This window comes from Dermacentor albipictus, chromosome 1 (genome assembly GCF_038994185.2).
Source record: "Dermacentor albipictus isolate Rhodes 1998 colony chromosome 1, USDA_Dalb.pri_finalv2, whole genome shotgun sequence".
In the NCBI taxonomy this organism is placed as follows: domain Eukaryota; kingdom Metazoa; phylum Arthropoda; class Arachnida; order Ixodida; family Ixodidae; genus Dermacentor; species Dermacentor albipictus.
The window spans coordinates 236,299,961-236,326,665 of record NC_091821.1 but is presented as its reverse complement, the minus strand read 5'-3'; the positions used below and the strand labels follow the sequence as shown (position 1 = coordinate 236,326,665).

General features: G+C 54.1%; 1 protein-coding gene across 5 annotated transcripts in view; it reads right to left on the bottom strand.

Annotated features, from left to right (window-relative positions):
* Positions 1 to 1,222: 1,222 nt before the first annotated feature.
* Eip75B (Ecdysone-induced protein 75B) overlaps positions 1,223 to 26,705 on the bottom strand; it is a 370,621-nt gene continuing 345,138 nt past the window's right edge. For 2 of the 5 annotated variants that reach the window (XM_065430960.2, XM_065430959.1), the window contains 5 exons: positions 5,915 to 6,003; positions 4,572 to 4,716; positions 3,324 to 3,562; positions 2,600 to 2,999; positions 1,223 to 2,508 (listed from right to left, as the gene is read on the bottom strand). In XM_065430960.2, the coding sequence (XP_065287032.1) occupies positions 1,598 to 2,508; positions 2,600 to 2,999; positions 3,324 to 3,562; positions 4,572 to 4,716; positions 5,915 to 6,003 (1,784 nt within the window). In that variant the 3' untranslated portion in view covers positions 1,223 to 1,597. Of the gene's footprint in view, positions 2,509 to 2,599; positions 3,000 to 3,323; positions 3,563 to 3,767; positions 3,925 to 4,020; positions 4,211 to 4,571; positions 4,717 to 5,914; positions 6,004 to 6,588; positions 6,878 to 26,705 lie in introns of those variants that run through there. The other 3 variants (XM_065430958.2, XM_065430961.2, XM_065430962.1) reach the window with 3 other exon arrangements.

The following is a 26,705-nucleotide window of genomic DNA, read 5'->3' as shown; positions in this document are numbered from 1 at the left end:
GAAAACGCATGTGATGGACAACCATCTTGTCCTCGCAGCTCGAGAAAGCTTGCTCGACGATCAGACCTGCGACGTTGACCAGGAATCTTTCCCACACATGCCACACAACCGAGCGCACCGTTCCGTCGCCATACTCAAGTCGCCCCTAGTATCAAGTTATTTCGTCCTCTGTGACATCAGAGTCAGTGAACTCTGGGTCCCAGTAACTTACGGAGGCCTTTCCGCTCTGTTTATTACAAGGTGATAACCGCCAGAATGCCTCCTGTAACGACTGACAGACGTTCGAAAACTCGACGGATGCGTATTGCCAACATGTATAGATTTACCGTCGGTAACGACAAAGCACTGGCAATAATACCACAAATTTCAAAGGTTATAACTACTTACCATTATTTGAATGAATTGCATTTTGTCGGATACTGCGAGCGCCCTATTATCCGACAGCACCCTTGCTGCAAACACTCAGGTACCCTTTCTGAGGGAGGCTCGACACTTGGGTTCCTACCTTTCTTGGTTGAACTGGCAGTTACGAACAGCAAGTTTTTATCATACAGATGGTGATAAAAGTTGTGCTCACCACGCTTGGTCTTTTGTTATGATTCACCTATGAACTTCGCAGATTGCGCGTATAGCTAAATAGCTTAATTTTGCAACTGCGTAACATAACCACTAAAGTGTGAAAGCCCCAAGTCGACAGTAGTATTAGTTAAGTAAATCAGTGTTGCAAGATGCAACGGCCACAAAATATATTCTAACTCAGGCCACTGTTTGACTAATAACAAGGCAGAGAATTCAGCTAACATGTGGGACTCAACGTACTTTTTCATGCGTACATATGTGGGCCACTTAATTTTCTTTTAGTCATTAAATTCCTAGCACTCACGCAGCTTTCTGTGCCCAAGTGTTACAGAAGCTCTCCAAGGAATACACAACTACAATGTACTGGAGCGAAAACTTTTGAGAGCAACATCCCACATGGTGTGGCAGTCGCTGTGCTTGTTAGGCAACAGGGAAGATAACGTGGAACAGCCGACGCAGGTCACGGTACGAGGCGCACGGTGACGGGCGTCAGCTCTCCAGAAACCAAAAACAAAAGCAACAATCTTAGTTGGAGCAGCAGGGGTTACGGTGGGCCGAGGTCAGGGGCCCACTGTTACCCAGAGCTTTACTACGCATTTTCACTAGGCTCCAAAACTGACGAATAAGAGACACTGCAACAGCGTCAGGCTGTACCGTTCCTTTTTTTATTCTTGAAGAAATGGCTTGAAAGGAGCCTTTGTACAGAATGATGAAACGGGAGAGTACCGACAACACTCTAAAGACAGCATCACCGGACATGCACACACACATGCACGCGCACATACATACGTTCGATAATTTACAACACCTTGCTAAAGACGAGCTCCATAAATAATGAAAGCACACCGAGACAGACACACAACAGGGAACAAATGATTGCACATAATACTGGCTCCCGCAACAGCAGCAGCGCCATCGTGGATGATGTCCACCATAACTTATATTACCCTTCTGTACAGTCCTCGCGTGATAAGTTATGCGTCCGTGCGCCCTATGTACACTGGTGGGGGGATGGGGCCTACGTCTCTGTCTTGAGCGGCGGCGTGGGGGGCTTCTTGGATAGGTTGAGCGGCTGCGGCCCGTCCTGGGTCGGGACTAGCGGCGGGCTGGGCTGCGGGCTGTAGGGGCATCGTGGGGGCGAGCCCCAGCCCTGGAAGAAGCCCTGCGGACCCTCGTTGCGCATAATGATGTTATGAATGAGGTCGGTGCGCTTTAGCTGCTGCTCGTTGAGGAAGCGCGGGGCTTGCTGCAGCCGGCCCACGAGCGTGCTGTGACTCGAGGCCAGGTCTGCCGAGCTCGAGGCGGCCTCCTTGCGCACCGCACGGAGCTTCTTGTGGTGCCGGTACGCCTCCTCCATGAGCTGGTGCGGGCTGACGAGCGGCGGCGCCTGCAACGCACGCTTCAGCACCGGCATGTCCTCGTCGGCACGGTCCGGCTCGTCGGCCGCCTTGTCGTCCAGCGATCGCGGGCTCGAGCACACAGACGCGCTGGGCGTGCAGCAGCCGGGCTCCTTGCCGCTGTCGATGCCCGAGTCCGTGGGCGAGTCGAGCCGGCGCACCTTGGCGAACGGCTTGGCTGGGCTGTCCGGCGAGTAGTCGGTGCTGCTTGAGAACGAGCCCGAGCGCACGGGACTCTTGGCACCATCTAGCGAGTTGGTCGACGAGGCCACTGAGTGTGGGCTGGCCGGGCTCCAGTCTTCGGACGTGCCCCACTGCTCCAGGTACGGGGGCGTCGCCGGCTCCATCTTGTAGGCCAGCAGTTTCTCCGAGTGCAGCGTGTTGAGCGTGCGCAGGTCGGGCACCTTCTTGAGCAGTTCGGCGCAAAGCTGCGGTCGGTCGGGGTGGCCCGCGGCAACGGCCTTTTGCAGCACCTCGCTCAGGCGCCGCTGCATTTTCTGCACCAGATCAACGTTTCGGAGTCCGGGCCGGTCTGTACAATGACAAGAGGGGACACCGTCATTTGAGGTCGCCCATAACAGCGCGCTGACACAGTCGGGCTCTGAGCGTGCGACAGTACTCACCGGGTGCAATGACCACGACGGAGCAGAAAAGCCCCAGCTCGGCGTCCGACAGGCCCAGGGAGTTGAGCCGGTCGGCGAAGTCGAACATGGAGTCAAGCAGGAACCGGGCGTTGCTGGCCGAATGCAGCGACTCGCGAAGGAGCACCTGGCCGTTGAGACACACCATGGAGCTGCTACGGTTGTCAAACATGCAGGCCAACCGCACCAGGAGTACTTCGAACACGCCAGCCTTGAGCAGCGTCACTTGGTCATCTTGTGCCAGGAGACTGAAGCCAGGAATACGCTTCGCGAACTCCACCACACCGCGGATTGCAGGGGAGAAGCGTTCGGAGAAGTCCTCCATTAGCCGCGGGGCTCCATTGCCTTCGGCTGGTTGCGTAGTAGGGTTCAGCGGACATGCCTGCAGGAGAACGGCGAACAGAAATTTAATCTCCGATGCCAGTGTTACTGTCGAGTTGTGCATACACCCAAGATTATAATATCTACAGGTGACTCGCCCTTGATGAGAGTGCGTGTCACCTGTCGCCATTCCGGTTAACTTGATCCATCACAAGATGGATCAAGTTAACTGAGATCAGATGTCAGGCACAAGCTTTCGGGCCTAAATTACAATCGAGGCGTACCATGAACTTGCAGCATGCCCACACTGACCAGACCTCTGTGTGAGCTAGCTAGCGCGTTCGTGGTACACTCACGAATCACCAGAAACAGCAAATGTACTTACCAGCTGTGGAGGGCACAAGGTGTAGACGGGGTGGGATCGGGCGCGCTCCAGAAGGGGTGCAACCTTGTCGCTGGTGAAATCGCAGGTCTCCTCGTGTGCACGCACCACAGTTTCAAATAGCCGCATTTCGTCTTCTAACTCCACAGCCAACGCCTTTTCTTGCGAGCTGGCGTTCACCTTCTGCATAGCAGCGAGGATCTTCGCCTTCTCACGCTTCGGCACTCGTCCAAACCTCACGGCTGCGTGCGAAAGGAAAGAAAAAGGACTACAGTTAGACACGCGCACTCGCAACGGCATCACATTTTCTTCAGTTAACGAACTCTGCGAACCAGCGAGACAAGATAGGTGCACGTCGGCGCGGCCCGAACGTTAATCACACATTACACAATACGCTCATCACGCTCACGTTGCCCGATCGAATGCAAAACCGGAGCGACCACGTACCTCGCATGGCCATCCTATCGCAACGCGCGAGAAACGTGCAGCACCGGCACTGTCCCGGCGGCGACTCCGGCGAACGCGCGCGCGCCGACACTTCCGAGGGCACGCGCACGCGGAGCACGCCGAACAGCGTCCGCACTGCTCTCCGGCGGCGAACGCGAGACTCGAACGAGCGCGACACCGCGCGGCGCAGTCTCCCCGCTCCCCTACGCGTTTCCGATCAACAGATGGAACAGTTCCATAGACACACGCTTACGTTTTCCGTCGACATAGTACAGGTAACCCGTGTTCCCCGGCCTAGGATCCGGAGCCATCATCATGGTCGCACCAGGCCCGCGGTCCGAGCTCTTGTGCCTACTGCGTATCGGCGCTACCCATCGATGCTGCCGCCACAAGGAAGAGCGCCAAGCGCCGGTGAAATAACGTCACTCCTTTTCCGCTTTCCCTCTCTAGCTCCTGCCCTTGAACTTGTTTAATAACGCCCGCGCGGCGACCTACTTCTGAGTCGACCTTGACGGTGCGCCATCTACCGCAGGAAACAGTCAGCTTCCGACGTAGCCGACCGCTCCGCCATCTATCGGGGTAGAAGGCAAATACTTTGCCGATATCCGACGCCCGCGAAGTTTGCGCTATGTCGGTCGTCTGCCAGGTTCTGCCGCGGCGGATGAAAACGACTGCTGCCTTACAACACGCTATAGCTGACGCAGTAACAATTGCACCGGTTTTATACGGAGAACATCGGACACGACGCCAACTACAAACACATAGTTTGCCGTTGTCTCGTGTAAACAATCAAAACGGACTTACCATCACGAGACATGCCGACTGCGATGCATTTCTTGAGCCTGCAGTACTGGCACCGGTTCCTGTTTATACGTAGGATTGAGCATTGTTGATTTTTGGTACAGGGTCGGTACTGAATTTTCTGCTGGATGCTCCTCCGGAAAAAGCCCTGCAAATAAAAACAAAGAACGATCTTTTGTTTATCTTCCGGAAGGGTGCGAAAGTTGGACTAGAAGCTTGCAAACGGCATACCCCCGAAACAAATTATAGTTTACGGAGAGCAGTGTACTAAGTGGCATTACAGCCGAGACAATAGCACTACGCAAGCGACACAAAAGGTCCGGCGTAGCGGTGCTCGCAGAGGCCAAGTGCAGCACCGCTTTCCGGGGCATGTGGCAAGCACCAAAACAAGGGCCGCGCACAGGAAGTGACCGGACGAGCAAAGCTTTCCGCGTCCCAATAGCTCAGTTTTGTTTTTCCGACGCTCCTAGGAGAGGAGGGTTGTTTTGACCGTGACCCCGGCGTCGAAAAAAAATGGCGCGGTTCGCTGACCTGAAGGGCGTTCAACCCGGCCTGACGAAGAGAGGGCCAATAACTTTCCATCTCCGCTGACGGCAGCCAATAGGAGAGCGCGGCGGCCAGCCAATGGCCGCACTGGAATATGTGATTTTGGGTCTCGCGAGAGCATTCACCTCCAAGAGTTGAATGAACGCGTCAAGGACACACCTGCTCGTCGCTATGGGAACGGCCAGGGTGACGGGCCGCTCTTTTGGGGAACTGGAGCAGAGGACAAATTCTGGGGGAGCGCGAAACTAGTTCACAAAAGGGACACAGAAGGCTTCGAGGCGAACAAAGCTGTTTCGTGCGCTTTGTTCGCTTCCTCGCCCGTGGGTGCGCCCGGATGAGAGGAACCCCTTATGAAACTTATGGGTCAGGTCGGGTAGTGCACGGAAAGTGAAATACTGGGATGACGTCACTTGCACACAAGCTTGTTCCAGTAAGAGGTACATGCGAGTGTTTAGTGAACAAAACGTCATCTCACAAAAATCTTTTTACATTTGTGTTCAATACTGTCAGGCAGATGCCTGACAGTATTGAACACAACAAGCATTGGCAAGCTTTTACCTCTTTTAACATAAACATTTCGCAATACGACACTTAACACATGGGCTAGTGCGAGCAAGTGTGCGAAGCAGTTGTTTGCACATATACTTTTGTACATTCAGCTGTGGTCATTGCAGCGACACAAACAACTGCTTTGCTGTAAGACATTTTTATGGCTGGCGTCTTTCTGCAAGTATTTGAAAAAGGCGCCTTCCGTTGTAAGATTCTCAAAACGGTGGCTACATTTGCGAGAAAACGCTCACCTTGCATCCTTCGCAGGAGTGAACGCCATAGTGGAAGCCACTGGCCTTGTCCCCACATACTCGGCACAACACGGTGGTCCCGTCGAATTCTGAACAAGGAAGAAAGAAAAAAAGACGGGCAGGGGTTCAGAGCGGGGCTTTCTCAGCGATGTTTTGTGGACGCTCCCCAGCCGCCTGCTCCCCATTCCCCACGCCGGCGTTGCTAAGAGCAACCAAGATGGCGCTCACGCGGCGCTAGCTCACTCGGTCAACGAACTCGCGGGGCGCGCGCTTTCTCCCTCTCCCGAGCCTGCACACTGGGTCAGTGAACTCCTCCGATAAACATTTTTTCGTCTCGTCGCCATGGAAACCCGCGGGTATTCGGGTCAACGACTCTCGGGGAACAAAAGTCCCTAGGAGCACGCCGCTCGGAGCCGCACGACGAAGCCGGGGCTTCGCCGGCGACTTCGGGCGGCACGGAGGCGAGCCGTCGCCGGAGTCCCTCTGCCAGCGGCTGGTCGGGCCGCGGCGGCAGCGTACAACTCCGGCGGCTGCTCGGTTCGCGCGACGACGCAGCAAAACCTTACTGTTTACGGGCAGTACGCAGGGACAACATCATCACGCCAAGCCACACACAGACGTCGGTGCGTAATCCTGTGCGCCAAAGACGACGACGAGGCCCACGGAACACACACCTATTTTGAGATCAGCGTCCTTTCGCTCGAGCTGCTGCTGCTGGAACGGCAACGTCGCCAGGAGCTGGAGATCCTTCTCGGTGAGAATCATGGCGAGCGAGCGGCGGTCTAGCACATCCGTTCACGAGAGCGCTCCGCCGGAGAACTGCCGCTTCCTTCCGCTCCTCCGAGTGACAGTGAAAGTAGACGGGCGGCAAACCGGTTTCGGCGCGGCCGACGACGCAGCCCGACTTGTCGGCGCGGAGAAAGCAGGCCAAATCGTACAGCTCAAGTTCACCGCTACTAGTTTTGTGCGCGGGGCTCCGCTCCTTCCCTCGCCATGTTGATTGACGTGAGCGCCGGCGAGGGCCAATAGGAGCGCGCGGCGCCGGAAGCTGATTGGCCCGGCGGAACTGCGCCCGCCCCCTTAGGAGTTCGATGACCCAGCCACTACGCCAGTGTGTCGCTAACCTCGCGTTTTATGGATCAATATTTGGTGTCAACGCTCCACGTGAAATACTTTTTTCAAGGGTGCAAACTTCCCGCTGCCACAAAAGCGGCTCGGTCACTGACATGGCAGCCATTGCTGTGGACGGACTTGTCTCCGCCCAGGGGCCTGGGCCCTGGGCTCCCTCGGAGTCGCGTGTGTGTGTTCTTTTTTTCGTCTGTTTGTTTGCGGGGTTGTTATCCTCTCCACTTTCCCTCCCTCTCCCGCCATCGTTTTCTCCGGTTGACGCGGCGCCTCAGGTCAGGCACCCGGAGCGCCGTGTTTTTCCTCGATGCGTGGCTGCATAGCAGAAAGAAGCGTTGCCTTTCCGAGTTGCCCTTTCTTGGAGCGCGGCGCTGCTGAACTCCGTGTGACGCGCCTTAGGCCTAGGGCGCGTTCCACGTCGCACCTGTTTCTCGCGGCGCTTTCGGCGGCTGCTCGGTGCGTCTCGCGCGACATTTGATTTCTTGTCTTCGGCGCGCGCCGCACTGAACCCTTTAATATTCAGCGCAACAGCGGTCGCTGTTATTACTCGATGCCGTGTTGCATTGAAATGTGTGAATGCTGTTCGGTACATGCTGCCCTTAACATACAAGGAAATGCCTTCTCGATGAGCTTCCTGTTGACGATGAACATAGCTGCTATTTGTCTTGCTTTTGACATCATTTTTGACGCATTTTTTTTTATGCTCATACAATATTGGCACTGCACTTCAACCACGCTTCCTTCTACTCACAGCGCAAACTATTTACGTGACGTTTCTTTAATATTGCTGATATCTAGCAAAAAAGTGTTTCAGATTTTAGCACTTAGGGAAGCGTCGATGCCAAGTTATTGAATCTTGTAATACCAGTAAACGCACATAGCCTGGTGTTTTCTTTTTCTCGTTGATGGCTTCAGCCATAAATCTGATTGCGTGCTCATGTGTTCATTCACCGGCGCTTGGCCTAGCTCAACGGGGCCCCTTATCGGTTACTAACGCAGCTTCCCGGCTGATAGCGCAGCGGCTTCGCGACGCTTGCCTTTCCTTTCTTGGACGCATATTTTCGCCCTCGCGTCGTTTACCACCCGAGAGCCTTCCGCTATTACGTTTTGTTTTCCGCGGTACCAGAGCGAGCGCAATCTTCGGTAACCAGCAGGAAAAGGCGCGCGTTGCGCAAGCGTGCGCGGCGTGCCCAACAGGCTCAGAGTTACTCGAAAGCGCCGACTTGGAGCCGGTGTCCAGAGGCTGGGGGGTCCGACAAAGGCGCGTTTTTCGGGGAAGGCGGCCGCATTTTTGCGGGTCCTTTTGTATGCCTCCTCCGCACTGGTTCTTGTGGGCGCACCGCCACACCCCTCGGCTTCCCAGAACTCCGGCTATGGCCCAGTTCCCCTCCTTACGGGGCTGACCCGCGAGAGAGCCCGTTCAAGGCCGTAGGTCGATGCACTGCCATCGGCTGACCTTGGACGCCGCTCGCCTACCTCGCTCGGCTGGAAAGCCTTGAAACTCGGTCAGAGAGCCCCGTGTTGTGTTTTCGCTCGCGCGCGTCCCCAGGTGCGAACGGAATGCGGCCCTGGCTTACTGGAAAACCCTGGCGCCTTTCGCCGGACAATCCGCCCGCGCATTTCTGACGCTCTCCCGCCACCAAGGCTCTATACTATAGCGCGCGTCGCGGCACTGATGTGGCCCGATGAATGCTTGCGATTCCTCCATATCGTAGCCACTTGTGCAATGATATCGTCTTCAGCGAAGTCGACATTGAGCAACACGAACTCTAAACAAATAGTATGACGCTCCCAGCCTTGTTTCGTTTGAAGTCGCTGCAAGGGCATTGACGCACTTAAAAAAAAAATGAAGTTGCCGCTCAAGGAGTGAGAACGCTCCCGATACAACAAAACTGTAGTTATATTTCTACGCATGCAGCCACGTTCCTTATGCGTCAATTACCACTGCTAGGAAAAGGTATAATGTACAAATTCATGCACTCTATAGAGACAAAGAAAGGAATGGGAGAATGAGGCTGCGATTGCCAAGGAAAACCTGAACGATTATTTTTTTGGCAGTATCACATGTACACCTCAAGCATTTTTATGCAATTCTTAAGAACTTGCATAACGATGCAGTCGTTGTCGTCTTGCACAGCTACAGCACGCCATAATTTTGTAGCGATTCATTTCTTGCCTGCGAGTGAAAACAGGGGCAGCCAGTGCGTTTCTGATCTCCGTAGCTCGCTCAATCAACGCGCCCTTCCGCTAAGCGCGTTCTCTATATGCTCCCGAGTCTCGGCAATGAAGGCCATCTTGTGGGGGGTTATCGGGGCCGTTCGCATGACGCCCAACTTTGCCTGCACAACTTTGCCTTACTCGCGTTATTAAGGTTCCTGCGGTCTACGGGGCTTCACGACAGACTCTAAAAATGCCGCCCCCTACCGCTCTTTACTGTACGCGCTTTGTTCGTGCTTGTCTCTCTTTCTTTCTATCTTCCTCTTCCGCTCTGTTTCTCTTTTTATCCCCTTTAACCCTTCCCCCTGCGCAGGGTAGCCAACCGGAACTACCTCTGGTTAACCTCCCTGCCTTTCTCTGCATTATCTTATCTCTCTCTCTCTTTTGCCTGCACAGCGCAAATAGCCTTCGTCTTCGCACGGGGCCTAAGGAAACGGACCAACTGGGTCCTATCTGGTGCCGCCTGCGATACGGTCCCTGGTGTGTCCCAAAAAGTGTGGGAGCAAGGGCCACCGCGGCAGTGGCTTGAGCGCGTGCCGACGACCTTGCGGAAGCAAGCGCCCGGCGCGGTGACCGAGCAGCTCGGTTCGTCGTCCGGAGGAAAGTGAACCCGTCACTAGGACAACGCTCGCGCTTCCGGCCGTTGACCGGCCCCTCTCTCACCGCCACCCCCCCTGCGGGCGCCTTTTGTCAGGGCCCGAAGATAATCGCAGGTCGAGGAACTCGATCCCGCCGGCCGCACGAAGAGAAAGTGCGAGCGCCGCGCTCTGTGCACCCCTCCTCGCCACGGGGCTCCGACCCGGGTCTCTACTAGCGGCCTGGCGCAAGCGAGACCCGCAATTCGCGCAGCTCCGTTACTAAATGGGATGTTTCAGATGCATACCGCTGCCAGAGGAAATAGCAGTTGACGACATCCGTGTTGTGAACTGGTTACCGCAGCGCGTAGGTACTCGTAGCTACAATTATTTGCAGCTTGAGGGTTCCAGCACCCTTGCGGGCGACGTTTTTGGGCTGAGCAAATTCGCAGTTCCTAGGGGACCTCCTACATGAGCGTGCCTTTGCTGACTCCTTGCTGTGTCCGCCGATACTCGTCTTCCCATACAATTTCTCACTCCGTCGCAATAATCGCAATTTATGACCGCAAGCGCCCAATAATGCCTCTTAGGTGCGGCGAAATAAGCACTAGAACAGCTGGCTGAGCAAAAAAAAAAAAAGTGGGGAGGGGGGGGGGGGGTGAACAAGCAAGCGCATATCACATCGTCGCTTACTTTCAAGTCATTGAAAGCATGCACACAGAGCAAAATGTGTTCGATACCACAGCTGCGATCACTATCTGAAGCCGTGAGCTTTCCTGACGCCCCCCTCCTCATGACCGCGAATTTTTCGTGGATGCGAGGTTAACGCTCGGCAAAATGGGGAGTCAACCAGAATATAGGGACAGGAAGTAAGAGGACAAGGACGCGCGGTTCTCGCCCCGCTGTGCGCGGACAGGCTTGGCGGCGCATACCGCATTGTCTGCGAGTGCGCAAAGTGGGTGCGCCCCACTCCTCCCGTCCCTTCTTTGCAGGGTGCGAGCGCCTTCCTGGGCGCCTTGGTCGACAACTTCCTCTGACACACGGTCCGAGCGCCGCGGCGCTCGGACTTCCTCCGGTGTTGCCCGCGCCGACATCTGTGCATACCCAAGCTGCACATGCTTCAGCTGTTTCCAGAGCGTTGCACTGGCTGGAAACGGCAATGAGCACATGTCCGTGTCGGGAAGCTGCAGCACCTTCCTCCAGATCGTCACTCCTTGTTTGATTGTTCTAACTCGCTCCCACCCCCGCTTTCTCTCTCTCCCCGCGACGTTGGCCGCAGCGCTATTCTCTCTCCGGGGTTGCTGCCGTTGTTTGGATGCGTCGAGTGGTTCACTGACCTCAACGCGCCCGTCGCCGTCGTGCTATCGGCACTCGAGAAAGATAGGCGCCTGCCCTCCTTATTTAGACCTGAGACCGACAGGCTGCTACGGAGTTACCGACTTTCACTGAAAGGGGTTCCCTTATGGGCACGGCATTGTAAAAATTAGGAGGAAAAATTGGTAAATGAGAACTTGACAGCGGCCGGCGCAGGTGAGAGCCATACGAGGTGAAAATACCGGATCCCCACGTGTTCCATGGTATTGTAATGTGACCGGAGAGAAAGGACAAGTTATAAAATACGGAGTATTTTTTTTTTATTTTATTCAGCCATCTCTGGTCTGGCTTGGTCGCGACCACCGACGGCTTTCATTTATACGGTCCAGACATCGTTGCTTTTTAAACATCGTGGGTCGATGTGCATTCCTAACAGTCCACTAGATTTCTCGTTCGGAGTTGCCAAGCAAGGTGATGCTCTCGACGTTATCAGTTACAGCACAACTGGATTCTAAACTGAAAACCAACAACTTAATTGCTGGAAAGCAAGTACACGCACAAAAATTATATAGCGTGCTTGGAACCGAAGCATCCGCTACTATAGGATCTCCGAAATATTCGTTCTTATATCGCATAAGCACACATTAGTATATTGTGCGCAGAAAGTGATCACCGCATAGCCTTTCTGAGGCAGAATAGTTGTATTTCAATGGACGCCTAGTCACACCGGCCTTTCTGCGAAACTACAAAGCGGGCGGATGAGCACGGCGAACTGCGCATTGTTCCACCGTTCAATCACGACATAAAAGGTATCTCGAACGAACTTGCCATGGAGAATTCAACAGCTTTCGAAGTGTCGAAAAGATCAATTCTCATGTGAGCGCCACGTTTCACTAAGTTGTGCTTATGCAAAATCGTTCTTTATAAAGGCGGCGACCAATTCTGAGACAGAACGAGATTATAGCGAAGCCTCCGTTCAATAAGAAAAGTAGTTATTACGCACGAAAAGCTTTTCGACACGGAAATGAACATGTTGAACGAGCAGATTGTGAAATGACTCTAGAAGTGCGCCCATGCAAGGAAGAACACGCCGTGACCCCCCCCCCCTCCCCTTATACACGCAAAAGGAGAAGAAAAAAGGATACTATTTTTTTACCAACCTGACTTTCACTTAACACCTCTGCAGAAGACAGCTAATCCCCCTCTTAGCCGTTACGAGTCGACGTTGATAGTAGGTAACCGTACCGCTTTCGAGCGCAGACTTCGTGGGGGCCCTTCTCTTGCATAACGCAGTCATTTGCTACGTCAGAAAGAGAACGAAGCAAACGTTATGGCCCCCTGCCTGGTAAAATCCATGAAATTCGCCAATGTCACATCGAAGCGTTCCGGTTGTGGGCGCATTTTCTGTTGCCCAGTGGACTTACGCCCATGCCATTCATGAGAGAAAAAAAAAGAAAGAAGGCTCGGAACAATCGGCACGGTCGACGACTCTGCCGCATCCCTTCGCCCTATCGACCCTATTGACTGAGCAACCAATTGATTAGCCGCGAGCGAGGGGCTAGTGCCGCGTGCCTGTGTTCTCGCCGCTGGCTGCAGTGCTTTTGCCGTGCCTGTTGGGGTCCTTGTTTGTTTTTGAACGAGAATAACGGCCGCTATCGCAGAGATCGGCGACACCTGCTTCACGGGCACTCGAGATGCCGGTTTTGCACGCGGCTGAGAAAACAACGTGCCCAGCTAGGCGCTCTAAAATATTAATAAAAAGAAAAGACGAGCTGACAACGATCGCGACTGGCACTTCAAGGGCACTCGATGTGCGCTTTTGTACAAAGGGTGCAATGGCCCCGGCTGACCGGTCACGTCGTCATCCCTGTAATCACTAAACGTTGCTGGGGCAGCCTGTGCTGTCGCCGGCATAGTGAAAGGTGGGTTGCCTCCTACGTTTCAGATTATTACAACGCGGGGGAGAGCCGTTGCGTAACACGCTCAACTGTAAGCATGACGGAAGTAGCGCGACGAAACTAAACTCAAGAACGAATGGGGACACACAACAGACTGACAAACGAATTTCCACTCTCGCCACAGAACTTCACGCATGGTTATATATCCGGAGCGCCCACTGCACGATAACTGAGGTATCCCTCTGAGAACGACGGAACGCATATATCGACAAAACGAAGGAGTTCGCTGTCCATGCATACGAGAAAAAGAAGTACCCGCTTCCGTTGTGACCACAGCGCTACGCAATGTATTAACCGGGCGCGAATACCGTTCCCTGTGCATAGTTAGATGTTCGCTGTAATCGTGGCCTGCCTTCCAGCCGCGGCAGTGACGGCACACTAAGCCTTAGTTCTATCGTTTATTGTCTCGCCCGAAGTGGCTAGTCGGAACAGTGAAAGAAAAAGAAGAAAAAAAAAGGTACAGGCAGCAGCAAACGATGCCGCCTGCCAAGATAGGCCCCGGAAGCCCTGACCGGACAGCGCGTCTGGCTACACCGCGCCGTGCAGGAAGAGAGGCGGCCGGGTTGTGGCCGCTTCCGTCCACGGCTGCTGCTCCAATTAAGCGGCCACGGACTGCGGCGATGAACGAGAACGCTCGATCGATAAGCGGCGCCGCGCGGGTCGCTGACCGCGGCCGTGAAACTTGCGCGCGAGCGGAGAAGAGCGCGAGCCCCGGGTTCCGTTGAACCCGGGGCGGCGCGCGGTCCTTAACCTTGCTCTTGGAAGCCCCCCCCCCCCCCTTCGCGGCGCGGGGGAGGGCAGCGGCGTGTTTTGGCAGCGGGCAATGCTCCCGCACTGGGAGCGCGGTGGGCTCGGCCGGTCGATCGGCCTGTTTGGTCCGCGCGCGGGGGCAACGGTCTCCGGAAGCAGACCGCCGCTGTGAGCGCTTCGCTTCGGGGGCCTCTTCTGGCCTGCTGCTATTGCGCGACAAACGGCCATCGCTGAATCAGCTCGTGGTGACCCGACTTTCTCCCGAGATCTCCTTAAAGAGCACGCGCACTTGTGTGTCGAAGCTCCGCGACACTACAACAGAGTGTGTCAGCGGCGGCCGCTAGATCAACGTGTCAACATGTGTCACGGCGCGGTGTCGCAAAAGTCCAAAGCGGACGTGTGTCACGCTGCAACAGCTTGGCCGTCTTTGCATCCTTCGAGACACGTACAGCACGAAGTGTCCTGGAAGAGCTCGACGTGCGGCAGCGCAAGCGAGGAACAATTGTCTGCATCTGCGCGCTGCAACTATTACTTGTTATAATGTCGCACCTTTTCCTCGCACTGCCTTTTCGCGCCTTCGCACAACCAGTGTATCATAACGCTCCCTTATGATGACTCGCTGTGCCCTTCGAATGCCCTCGGAACCGTCAGTGTTACGCTAAGGTGGAGCCCGCGTGTTGCGTCACATACGATATATTATTAGAAGTGTCACCGCTCAGCTAGCTATACTACCAAATTATTTCAGTCGAGCATTACTGTAATAAAGGATTATTCGAGAGAGAGAAATTGGCGTCAGAACAAAGTATTCAGGAACAGTAGTTTCACATGCCACTACCCACGTAAACGTCTCAGCGCTTTCGTTCGTTGGTAGGTCGCCGCCAGCGGCTTTACGTTGAAGCCACTCTTATGATAATTGTGTTTAGTGCAAAATATGATAATTTACGTGCTAGCCTTACTAATAGCTGAGATAAGATGTTAACCGTTCTTTATCAACCAAAAGGCTCTTGCGCGACAAAATGTGGAAATACTATTATGCGGGTGCGAGCAAAAACAACACCACTATCGTATATGTGCTTTCTCATCTTTTGTTTATTTTTTACTTCACAGTGCGTTACATTCGCAACTCATACAGAAGCAGAAAGAAAATGCACACTTTACCGTACAGCGTTACCACTTCATCACTATTCGTGCCTGCCAGCTCCCACACACACAAGTGCAGAGACAAGTAGAGTAAAACTAGCAGCCTTCTACATGGCCGATCTCTGACCAGACATTTGTTGATGTAGAAGAGCGACTGCCAGTTCGGTATTGAGTCTGTGCAACTGCGAAGGCAGTCACACGAAGCATATGAGTCGTGGCTAGAAATATATGCATACACCTCTAAGGGGCACCACTGGCAGTGTAATGTAAAACGCCTAGCGACACATTAAAGCCAGGCCCAGCAGGGTAACAGGATATTCAACTCGGGACTTTTGAGAGATACGGCGCTTTATAATATTTCCGTCCATTATGATCGTTTCACTTCAACATTTCTCGCTCTTCTCATCGTTTCCTAAAGGTTAGCTGTGACGTGTGCATTCCTCGGCGATTACAGGAAACACGTCGGATTGAGAAAAAGAAATAGAATGGTATGACACACACTCTTTTGTAACAGCGCTTCTGACTCGAGAAACAAGTATTTTTGCCTCTGCTTTGGTAACGTAAGAAAAAAAAAAAAAAGGTCAACTAGACGCCTGCGCGACGCCGGTCGCTATCCGCTGAGGCGCTGGTATCCCATGAAGCTGCACTCATCGCCTGCGTAATGGGAAGCGCCGCAGAAGTGGAGTATGATTCATTTGAAACTAAAGGAGTCTAGTTTACGTAAACAACAGACAGGGATAAAGCGCAGATGTTATGTATCATTCGAGCACGCGGCACAAGTTGCGCGCTGCAGTGAGGATGCTCTCTCTTCTTTCCTTTATATATATATATGTTTCTGCTTTCCCTCAGCCTCGAGCACAGTAGGATGTGGCCATCTGCTATCCGGGCCGAGTGGTTCGCGCCCGGTCTCAGCGTCGGTGACACGTTCCGCTGACCATCTTTCTTTCCGGACGACGCGTCCCTTCTCGGTCGTCGACGGGAGGAAACCGCGTCTCCCGGGGTATCGGCAGAGTGTCTCCACACTCACAAGGAAGCAGGAAGAACGGAAGGGCGTCAGGGGCTGGCGGGGAAAACGCGCCGGAGACGCGCGCACTTTCGCAGCGTCAGTGGCGGGGCGTCCGGCGCGCGCGCGTACACACACACACGCCCTTAGCGGGTGAGCCGACGCCATGACCTTGCCTGGGCGGTGTCATCGAACCGAGGAGCCTTTTCCGAAATAGCGCGCCCGTCGCAGGCCGGCCATTCGTTCCGTCACCGGGATTTCTCCGAACGAGGCTATGACAGCGCTAAAAAGGCCAGGCCACGACCCGGCGGCTATTTTCGACGCCCCTCGGGCGCGCGCCGCGCGCTCCGCCCCCCCCCACCCCCCTCAACCCTCGCTTTTTTCCATATTCTCGCCTCTCCGGGCGCGCACTCGGCGAGTGGCTTTCCAACTTCCCAAGCAAGCTGCCGGGTTCGAATCCACTTTCTACCATCAGAGTTTACGGCTTCGCGCACGCAACCGGGAGGGGGGATCCAACCGGGGACCGGTTTTGAGCGATCGCGCGCGCAATCTTTAGGAAAGTTAGCAGCCACACTCGGAAAGGAAATCGGGACACGATAAGATGTGCTCCACAATATTCACACGATCGCTTCAAAGGGCGAGCTGTTACGGTATGTTGCACTGATCGAAGAATTCAGACACCACGAGCGTTACTACTCAGCGCGCGTGTATCTTCGTCAGCATCATAAAACAAAACTGCAGCATTTCAACGATGCAACAGCCAACCGATCGACTTTAACACCTAAGAGGTCTGGTTCCGTTACGTGCGATCCAGCCAGCTAAAGCAACGCGCTATCAAAGGAAAGAATGTGGTTGAGTGGAAAGATGAGTAGCTGGAGTTTGCGAGCTTCCCCTTTGCAACGAGGATGTGGTTGGTGCCACTAAGCTCGTCACTTTCGCAGTGTTTATTATCAGCCATGCGTTTATTCTCGGCTCGTGCTAACAAACCTCAGAATCTTTATGTTATTTTAGCGCCCTAAATTAGTGACACTCTTTTCAATCTGTTTTCCCCGCCTTTATTACGCCACCAATTTTCTAACCATATTTTATATAGTGCACCTTGTCCACGTCAATTGGGCAGTGAGACGTACGCGCCCGACTGCGTGGCACGGTACTTCATGCCATATTACGCCACGGTGCAACTTCTCTATAGCAGTGCCGAGGTCAGCCACCGGCACTTCTCGCTCTTGCATAACGCTTGTCATTGGCCGCCATTGATTTGTGCCGGCGTCATACTTAATTAGGATCTCCTTCGCTGCGTAGCTCTGAATTCGTTTCTGATCATGCAGAAAACCAGTAGACTGTCCAAGTTATAAATATTCACAATCGGGAGTAACGACAGGAGGACAGATAGCGCGAAATGAGCAGGTCGCGGCGTTCCGTCACGGTGCCTGGACCAAGGGTAAGTATACGTAAGAGACAGCGAAGCCAAAAACTTTCGCTTGAGGCGCCCTCGTATGCGCCCCGCCGCCCTGGTTACCGGAAACCGGCCCAGACCTCGTACAGTGACCCTGAGTGCACCCTGGCGCAAACCACCAGCTCGGCCCTCGGAGCAGGCGGACGCCCCCCGAGGCAGGTTGTTTCTCACGAGGCCAGTGGCTCTCGCCCCACCATCGTGGACGCAGCGCGCGCAAGAAGAGAATAGAAAGGGAGAGAGGCCTTCTGCAAGGTTTCCAGGGCGTCGAACTGGGCTTCTGGGGAAACCAAAGTCCTCCTTTTCTTCAAGTTTCTCCCGGCAAGACTGGGAACGCTGCAAAAACATAGAAATGGGGCCGCGAAGGCGAAAGCGTTCCTTTTTCAGGGAAAAAAGAACTGGGTGGAGGGGGGAGCTTCGGCCGCGGCGCACCCAGGACTCGCCAGAAGCGGTGTCTTGCATCTCGGTCCCCCTCCCCAAAGCCCCCGCCGCCGCTCCGTTTTCTGCATGCACACGGGGGTCGAACAAGCAGCACGGCTCCTATCCCCACTCTTGTTTTCCTTCCCTCGGAGAAAGTGAAGGAGGCGGTGGGGTGAACGAACGCCGACCTTGGCCCCCAAGACGACAGTCTTGGCCGGCTGGCAGTGTGCCAGCGGCCCTGCCGTAGGGCCGCCGCCAATGGCCGGATGGGGCGCGCGCGCTCTTTCGCGCTGGTCCGAGGAACACGCGCACGCCTTGTGCGCGCGCCTGTGTTGACAGCGTCTTCCGCTTGCGAGACGGCACCTCCTGGTGTGCATCGGCCGCTCCAAGCGGCGCACCCGTTGCAGAAACCCGCGGCGAACGTGACCAGGGGGCGTAAACAATGTCGCTGACGCATCGACGCTTCTGCTCGAAAGCCAGCTATACGACTGGATTGGCCATGCGATGCGCGCGGCGCTCCGATTTCCGTTACCGGAGGAGGCAGAGAGGGCAAAATATGCATTTCGGAATGAATCAATGTGAAGTAAAAAGAAAAGAAAAACATGCAAGGATCAACAGACCTCAGCGATCTGACCGGCTCTGCACTTATTGACCGCGACGACAGCACGCTATTACAGAGGACACCGCCGACTTCTCAAGCACTTGCTCTCTGCGCCGCACACAACAACGTCTTTGTCCTCTGTAGTGCCGCCTGCTGCGGCCTTGAAATTACAAGGACAGCGACTGTGTGACGCATAAAACCTCGCACAATTTGTCAAGCGTCTATGTTGCATGACAGCTTAGCGCGTCCCACTGTACACACTGGCACGGCGCATGCGTTCGATCACCAGTATCGGCGGCGGGCAAAGGTGTGTCTTTATTCGCCATATATGGTGGAGGTTCACGTGAATCCCAGGTTGAGAAGGGTGCTTTGACGACGGCGTTAAAAGAAAGGACGGACACACACAGAAAAAACGACTTCCGGGTTTGTAAATACTGTCGAAGTAAAATGAAATGTTGAACTCGCTGTTATGGCACACAAAGGCTTGCACATTTAAAAGGAGCCCTTCCTAAGATTTACGTGTAAACTTCTAATAAACTTGGCCATAGTAGTTAACGTAGGACACTAACATAATGCGCACGCCCTTGCTACCGAACGTGATAGGAATTAAGTATCCAAGGCACGTAAAGCCCCATATATTATTATTATTAAGTATCCAAGCCAAGAGAGGAAGTGTGCATGAAGGTATGCGAATTCCTGAGAGTGCAAGGACGTCTGAATAGCACTATAAACGGACCGTGAAAAACAAGATTTCGCACGGCTATACGAAGTCGGCCTTGAGCCCCGACTGCCGTCCTTTAACTTGGCCACTGCCTCTCGATATAGCACTTAAACGGCGGCAGCCAAAGAATTGCATCTTTCACGCCAAACATGAAGCTGATGGAAAGAAAACACTTCTTTGTGCGCGTCCTTGGCGCCTTTCATAATCACTGACGGTGACAATAATAAAGAGCGTACGGGTTCAGAAAAACAACATGGACAGAATGAACGCTTCAAGAATTAACTGCGAGCATCACTACGTGACACAAGAGGACTTAGATTTGTAGGGATCCCCTTCACCAGTGCGCCGGGAAATTCAGCCACTAAGTATTGACGTCCAATGTCTCGACAGCGAGAAACCCTGTGATAATGCGAGACACCACTTGTAGCCCGCTTTGGTCATTGATGCGCTGTCCTCACATACGCATGCATGCCTTATACAGCACGCGTTGCGAAGAAAACATGCCTTTCTCGGCGCCTTAGGGAACGAAAAAAAACGCGGGGGCACACGACGGGAGCGTGCCGTCGCACGTCACACACGGCCCGAGCGGCTGCCAGAAATCCTGCACCGTTCGCCGAAGCAGCTTCTCGAGAGAAGTAACGTTTTTGGGGGAAACGCCGCTGCTACTTCCTGGCCTGCAGCCATGCAACCGGACACCGGGTCCGCTGTCTGTGCGACAGCATGTGCATGACGGGCAGGAAGTGAAAGGGGAGACCAGGTCCCAAAGGGTTCGGATCGGAAGTGCTTCCCGGAACGCCGCAGCCATGTGCCCTTCGAGAGAACGACGGCCAGTGACCTGCGGAGCGATGGCCAGGAGCGTGACCGAGGAAAGTGCGTCTGCTTTGGAACCGGTTCGTTGGCACCGCGTAAGCCTCTGACCCAAATCGGGTTCCGGTCAGCCGCGGGTTGGCGCCGCCCCGGGCAAGAGCCGGCTCCTAGCCGAAGAGCACTGTCGATTTCTCCAGGTTCAACAACCCACGGGACCCCACGCCGCGGGAACCAAGTAACCTCCGAAGGAGAGGCGCGCGCACCCGCCCAAACGCGCGTCTTATGTAACGGGGTAGCGCCCTCCTTGCTCGTCGTCCGCCCAAGTGCCACAACGCTGGCGTCTTGCGCTCAAGCATTGTGAAGGCCAACGCCAGCCGAAGCTGGCGTCTCCACGAAGTTTCTAACCAAAGCAACCGATAGGCGAATATTCCGCTAGTGGGGCGTTTCTTGCTGATGAAGACGATGGCTACCCTTCCTCGTCCGACGATAAGTGCACCAAATCCGTCGTCCGACGCACCCCCCCCCCCTTCCCCCCTGAGAACAGCCTGGCAACTTACGCGGCACGTCACGTAACTCAGTCGCGTGGCATAACCGCCTTCCTCGTGGAGCGGTTGCGCAAGTGAGCTGGATTTCGAATCGGAAGGAGCATTGACCGGCGGCCAACCGGTTTGGCCTCACTGACCCCTTTCCGCTTCCTCAAACTTTCGCTCTGCCATGACGTCGGGTGACGCAATCAGCGGTTCACTGCTGCCAATTTGAAAGAGGCAATTTTTGATAGCGCCTGCGTTTGCGACGAAAAGAAACTAGGGGCATGTGGTGGCCCGCCTCCGTTAGTCTCACCACTAGTTTGTTTTTGCAATAAACTCCAGCAGCTTGAACAGAGCTCTGAAAGCGGCTCGGGAACGACCGTGTAGACGTGAAATAGCAATATATCCGTAAGTGCTTTGTTTCATCTATAAGAAGTACACATAAATTTATACAAATGGCCACTTAATCTGAAGCGGGTCATGACAAGTTTGTCCTCGAGAAACTAGCATAAGGTCACATACTGGACTGCGTCTGCGGTCAACGAAACACGTGCGCATTAAAAGCGCGTTCACTGTTCGATGATGTGTGCAGCTTACCACAAAAGCGACGTATGAACAGGGTCATGATCTTCTTAGTTTTGTTGCTGTTTTCGCCAAGGCATGCAAGGTAAAGCAAGAGACCAGTGCCTGAACAAGAGTGTCTGAATGATGCCGCGAGCGTGCAGTGTGAAGGGCGCGCCACCGGCTCCTTCGGGAAGAGCTGGTGCCGGCAAATGGGTTTCTCATAGCGCAGCTCGACTGGTTGCGAGGGGGGCCATTGGACTGCCGAGTCAGGAGCGAAAGTGCGAGCGCGCAGGGAGCGTCGTCCGGCCGGTGGTTGACCCGGCGGAAGGGGCCCCCTTCCGAGGCGACGCCGCCAAGCCTGACCCAGTTCGCTGGGGTCAATGCCTCGCGCGCGCTGACCGCCGCTCGACGACCTCGGCCGGCCCCCCTCCGGAACCCGCCAAGCGGCCGCCGCTGACGCCACTCCCGCCTCGGCGCACACGACTGCCGCAGCTTGACGCGCACTGATAGATCTTGCACGAAAGTTCGCCCACTCAAGGCATCCCCTGTCAACAGGGACGGAATACACTGCCGATCTAGGGCGCACAATCATTTGATTTGCCTACCGCAAATGAAGTGATTGCGCACGTTCGTACATCGGACACTTGTGACTCCACACTCATTCACTAATACATGCCCCGACACAGTGTCCGTTGTCTTCTCATGAATGTTCGTGCGTTGATTAAGAAACTTCTACAAGAACGCTGCAGGAAATGTCAGAGTGACGTATGCGATTGGTAAATAACAGAGGAACTATGTCAGAAAGAGTGTTCATGTGTGTGAGGGGGGGGTTACGGCAGTATTGAATTGAATTCTGGGGTTTGACGTGCCAAAACCACAATTTGATTATGAGGCACGCCGTAGTGGGGGACTCTGGATGAATTCTGACCACCAGGGAATCTTTAACGTGCCCACAATGCTCGGGACACGGGCGTTATTGCATTTTGGCCCCCTCGAAATGCGGCCACCGCGGCCGGGATTCGATCCCGCGACATCGTGTCTAGCAGCGCAGCACCATAGCCGTTAAGCCAACGCAGCGGGTAGCAGCACTGACATTGCATAGTCGAATGCAACGTAACTAAAGCAAACGAGCAGCAGCCTCGGACGTCCTTGTTCAAGCTTTCGTTTACGTCAAACAATCCCATAGCTGGTGTCCTGCTGACGCGCGGTACGTACATTATGCTCCCTACTGAGATGGAGAGGCGCTGAATGTCATTCGCTAAGCGTGTTCGTATTAACAAGTCTCAAGGATTCAAGTGCGCACGCATAAAAACAGTGAGTAGCGCGTCACAGCTTTGACGTTACACTCGTTCCTGGAGTGTGTCGACACAGTGCTTTGTGGTATTATAATGCAAAAACTCTGACGTGCCGCTTAGAGGCGCCGCTGAGGATTCGGCAATGACGCACATGTAGTTAGGGACCTCATTTATCTTTCTCGTACCGCGCCTTAGCAAGGCACCTTGCGAGGAAACGGGCATTCGGGAGCTGCTGGAATGCTTGGTGCCGACATTCGCACACATCCCAAGAGTCAGCTGGCATGCACCCCTAAAGAAGTTTGCATCCTTTGGGGTGTATCTTGTCCCACAACAATAATTGTAATCTGCCTTGCTTGCATTCTTTTCCTGGAAACTCTGTGCTCGCTACTTTTTGTCGATAATGCTGTCTCGTCGATAACGCGCATGCCGTTCGCGACTTGTAAGTATATTGGGCGCGCAGTCTTAAAGAAAAAAAAAAATGCGGGCAAGATAGATGACGATTATTGTTGAGGGACAAGATAATCCCCACAGGGTGCAAACTTTTTTTTAATAGTGTTTATACCACATGACAAAAATCCGTCCTTTTTTTTTTCTTCTAGCGACTGCACCATCATAAGCACGTATGCATGTTGGCAAGAAACAGGCCAGCGCTGATATAGTGGCTCAGTTGTGACAAGTGACACCCTGCCGCTGCCGGACTCGCTCCACATTTTGCGCATTTTAACGTGCCATTAGCGCCTATAGAGTACAGCGCCAAGAATGCTGCATAATTAATGGCAAAAAAGAAAAAGAAGAGACAGAACACTAACAACAGTAAAGAAAGAAAACGCCGATCACTGCATACGGGAGATCAGTGGAAAACTGGGCGTCTGGCGCCCTTGGAACTGACAGCGAAGATGGACAATGGCGGAAAATTTTCTAACGGCTAGGAAAACAGAGTTGGGCGCATAGAGAGCCTGTCGAGTGACGTGCCGCTGTCTTCGCGATCCCGTGCGTCTTCGCTTTGCTGGCCCGACGACGGCGCGAGTTTCCACGAGCCGAGACGTCCTGTCGACCTTCCATTGGGAACGCGAGACGCCTGCGGTAAACAAGCGTTACCTTGCTCCTGCGCGTCCGCTCCAACCGCCGGCCGGATGGCATTCGCTAAGACCGCCTGATTCTCCGCGGCATATTCAGCGTCAGCGTTCCACTGAACAAGCGGTTCCGTTGAAAAAGCAGCAACCTCACCTCACGTGATCTACACGCATACTGCAGTATAGTATGTCTAAAGCAACAGCTTATTGCGAATGTGTATTGCCTTATGTCGCGTTCCATGCATCAATGCGAGCGCGCGTACCTGTCGCAAGCAACGTAGCCAGCCGACAGATTTGAGGTGACTTCTGGTACTGCAACGTGAGAGGTCGCATAACATTTTTTCAAGCTTTAGAGTTTGGTGTTTGGCGAAGCATGACGCCGGCGCTACGTCACAGCGCCACGGCCAGGGTACCCGGAAGAGCCGGGTCACAACAACGCCTCGCGCAAGGGCGGGCGTCTGCTGACCCAGCGGGCACCAAGAACAAATGGGGCGGGACCTTCCCACTGGTTTCCCGCCTCATGCCCGGTACGGCGCGTCCCCCGCCCGGCCACCTCCTCGTCCAATGTGGCAGAATGTGACGTCTGGGCGCAAGCCGGCGCATTGTTTGCACCAGGGGTCGTTGCCCGAGCCACGCGACTCCCAAGGTTTTCACTTTCGCGGTCGCGGACGAGTCTTCCGGTCTGCGCGACCTTCCGTCAGATTCTTGGTGGCTTCCACAACGTACGACCCCTCCCCTTCCCCCTACCCACCCGATAGCGATCAACCCGGAAGCGCGCTGCCACGACCGCCAGCTGGTCTTGTTTCGCGGGCGGCGGCAACTTTCACCGAGCCCGGGCGCGTGCACCGCGCGTGCGGAAGTGGCAGCCCCCCGAACACAGGGTTCCCCTCCCGCGTTCAAAGACCCGAGTGCACAAAACCGCGCAGGCTGCTGATTATTTCCGCCTTGGCCCTAACGGGAGCCGGCAGACCGGCAGCCCAACGGCAGCTGGCGGCGGGGACCCCAGGAATGCCGTTACGGCTTCTCTGGCCGCTCGTCTCGATGATCGAAACCGGCGCCTTTTGTTGGCCGCCACGCGCTTCACCAGCAGCTGTTGTTTGGGTTCAAAGTGGTGGGGGTCTCGTGGCGCGAGCCTACCTCTTTTTTTCTTTTTTGCTTGTCTGCGCCAGTCTGGGAGGGGGACGGATGGTTAGGGGTCGGCGCGTGGCTGGCCGCACGTGCGGTTTGTTTTCGGCATATGGTCAGTGCGGAGGACCGTCGACCGGAGGGCACAAAGAGCCCCTCGCAGACAGACGTCCTAGACTAGGAGGAAGCGAAAGGGACAACAACCACTTCCGCTGTCGCGGAACGCAACTCTATGAGTCAACAACAGCGACAGAATAAAGGAAAGCGGGGAAAAAAAAAACGAAGTGCCGACACTTTCCTCGGTCGTTCGCGCTCGGTTTCCTCAACATCGCCAACAGCCGGTCATTGTGGCCGAGTGCTTTGCTGACACAGAGCTGGCAGCTGGCTCGTACGGCGCGCTTTCTGAGCCATCAGCCTTTTCCGACAGCAAAGGTCCGCACGCCTTTACTGCCAAAGCTGGGAGGCACAGTTAGTACGACTGAAACTCCCTCAACATCCGCTTTGTAACCGAACACAACGTACCCCGAGCTTCCGCAGAGTACCGAAGCCGTACGAGGGCGAATAAATGACAAGCTCTATTTTGTGTATAGCATTGACCGTTGAGCGCTTGAGGTGGCGCGTTTCGAACAAGCCAGTGTTATGCACTCGGCCAGCGTCCTAAACGAAGCAATTAACATGGTAACAATCTACTCGGACTGTTCTAAACGCGAAATTGGCCATTTCCAAAGATCACAACTCCCCAAGAGCCTGCCAAACTATCTTTACGTGCGTCCGCACAAGAGACGACGCTAATTACGATGCTTGTTCATGGCCGTCTGCGAGTATCTGTCAATCACACTGTGTATAGGCCAAAAAAAAAAAAGAGAACGACATCTGGATTACGCACGAAACTGCTAACATTAATAATTTCTGGGAATCTGTACAAAACACATTACATAAACGAGTTTACACACGAGCAAGTAAGTATACCCCGCAGCCGGCGTTTCGATTGCACGAATAAGTATGGGACGAATAGGACACATATCTCGCCCGTGCAGGATATACATGCGTCTCATAAGATACAGCGTAGCAGTAGAAATAAATGTGGTTGCATAAATTACCCGTGCAAAAGGCATCTTAAGGGAAGCAAGTGTGCCCGGCGACGCTTGCTCGGGAGCAGAAGCGAACGACGCGGTTTGAAATAACACGTCTGGAGTACGCAGCGGAACGCGGCTACACACTGGTGTCGCAAATGCCGTGCTCTCTAAAGGGCGGCGTGTGAATGTATATCCCCTAAAAAAGCTCAAGAGCGGAGGAAGTAAATCAAAGGAAAAACCTACTTATTCATCGCCGGAAGGAACGCAGTCATAACAATCGACTAGACATTTTACGTGTTCACAGGCGCTATAAGGCCGTAGCGTTTTTTTTTTTTCAATTGTTGCAGAACCATAGGTCCCTAGTATATTTGGCGCCATGTCTTGTGCGCTCAGTGAAGCAACTATAATAGCGATTTTTTTATATGTAACTTAACATCTTAAATATGTGCAGTGGCTCTAAGGGGCGCCGCGCGCATGGAAGGCCTCCTCATCAACACTGGCCATTAATGGTTCTCGAGCGCGCACCTAAATTCACGGACAACAGCGTTGTTCTTTTGCATTCAGCCGCCATCGGAAGGGCAACCACATTCGCGACCTCATGCTCAGCGACAGAATGCCATTTAGCCGCCGTGGCCGGTATAATGGGAGATACATCAAAGCCATAGCAATGACCATATATCGTCTAAAATGGCACATAAGCTTCAGACAGCGCCGCGGGCATAAGCTGAAGCTAGCACTGGTCTCGTCGCGGCCATAGAGTTTCTACAATAATTACTAGGGGAGGGAGGGGGGGGGGAACTCTGGTGCTGTAGTGTCTACGGGAGCTGGGTGGTTCAGCCAGCATGGGCCAGATGGGCTGTATGTATGTATTTGCCTACATTTCGTCCTTCTGGCTTCAAACGGCTCCGCGACTTAGTAGTTTCATAATTTTCGCCAATGTATATGGCGTAATAAATAATCAAATAGCATTACTAAAGTTTTCCGGCGGCAGGATTCGAACACAGGACCTCTAGCACAGATTCCCGATATTGAAACTCTTACGCCACG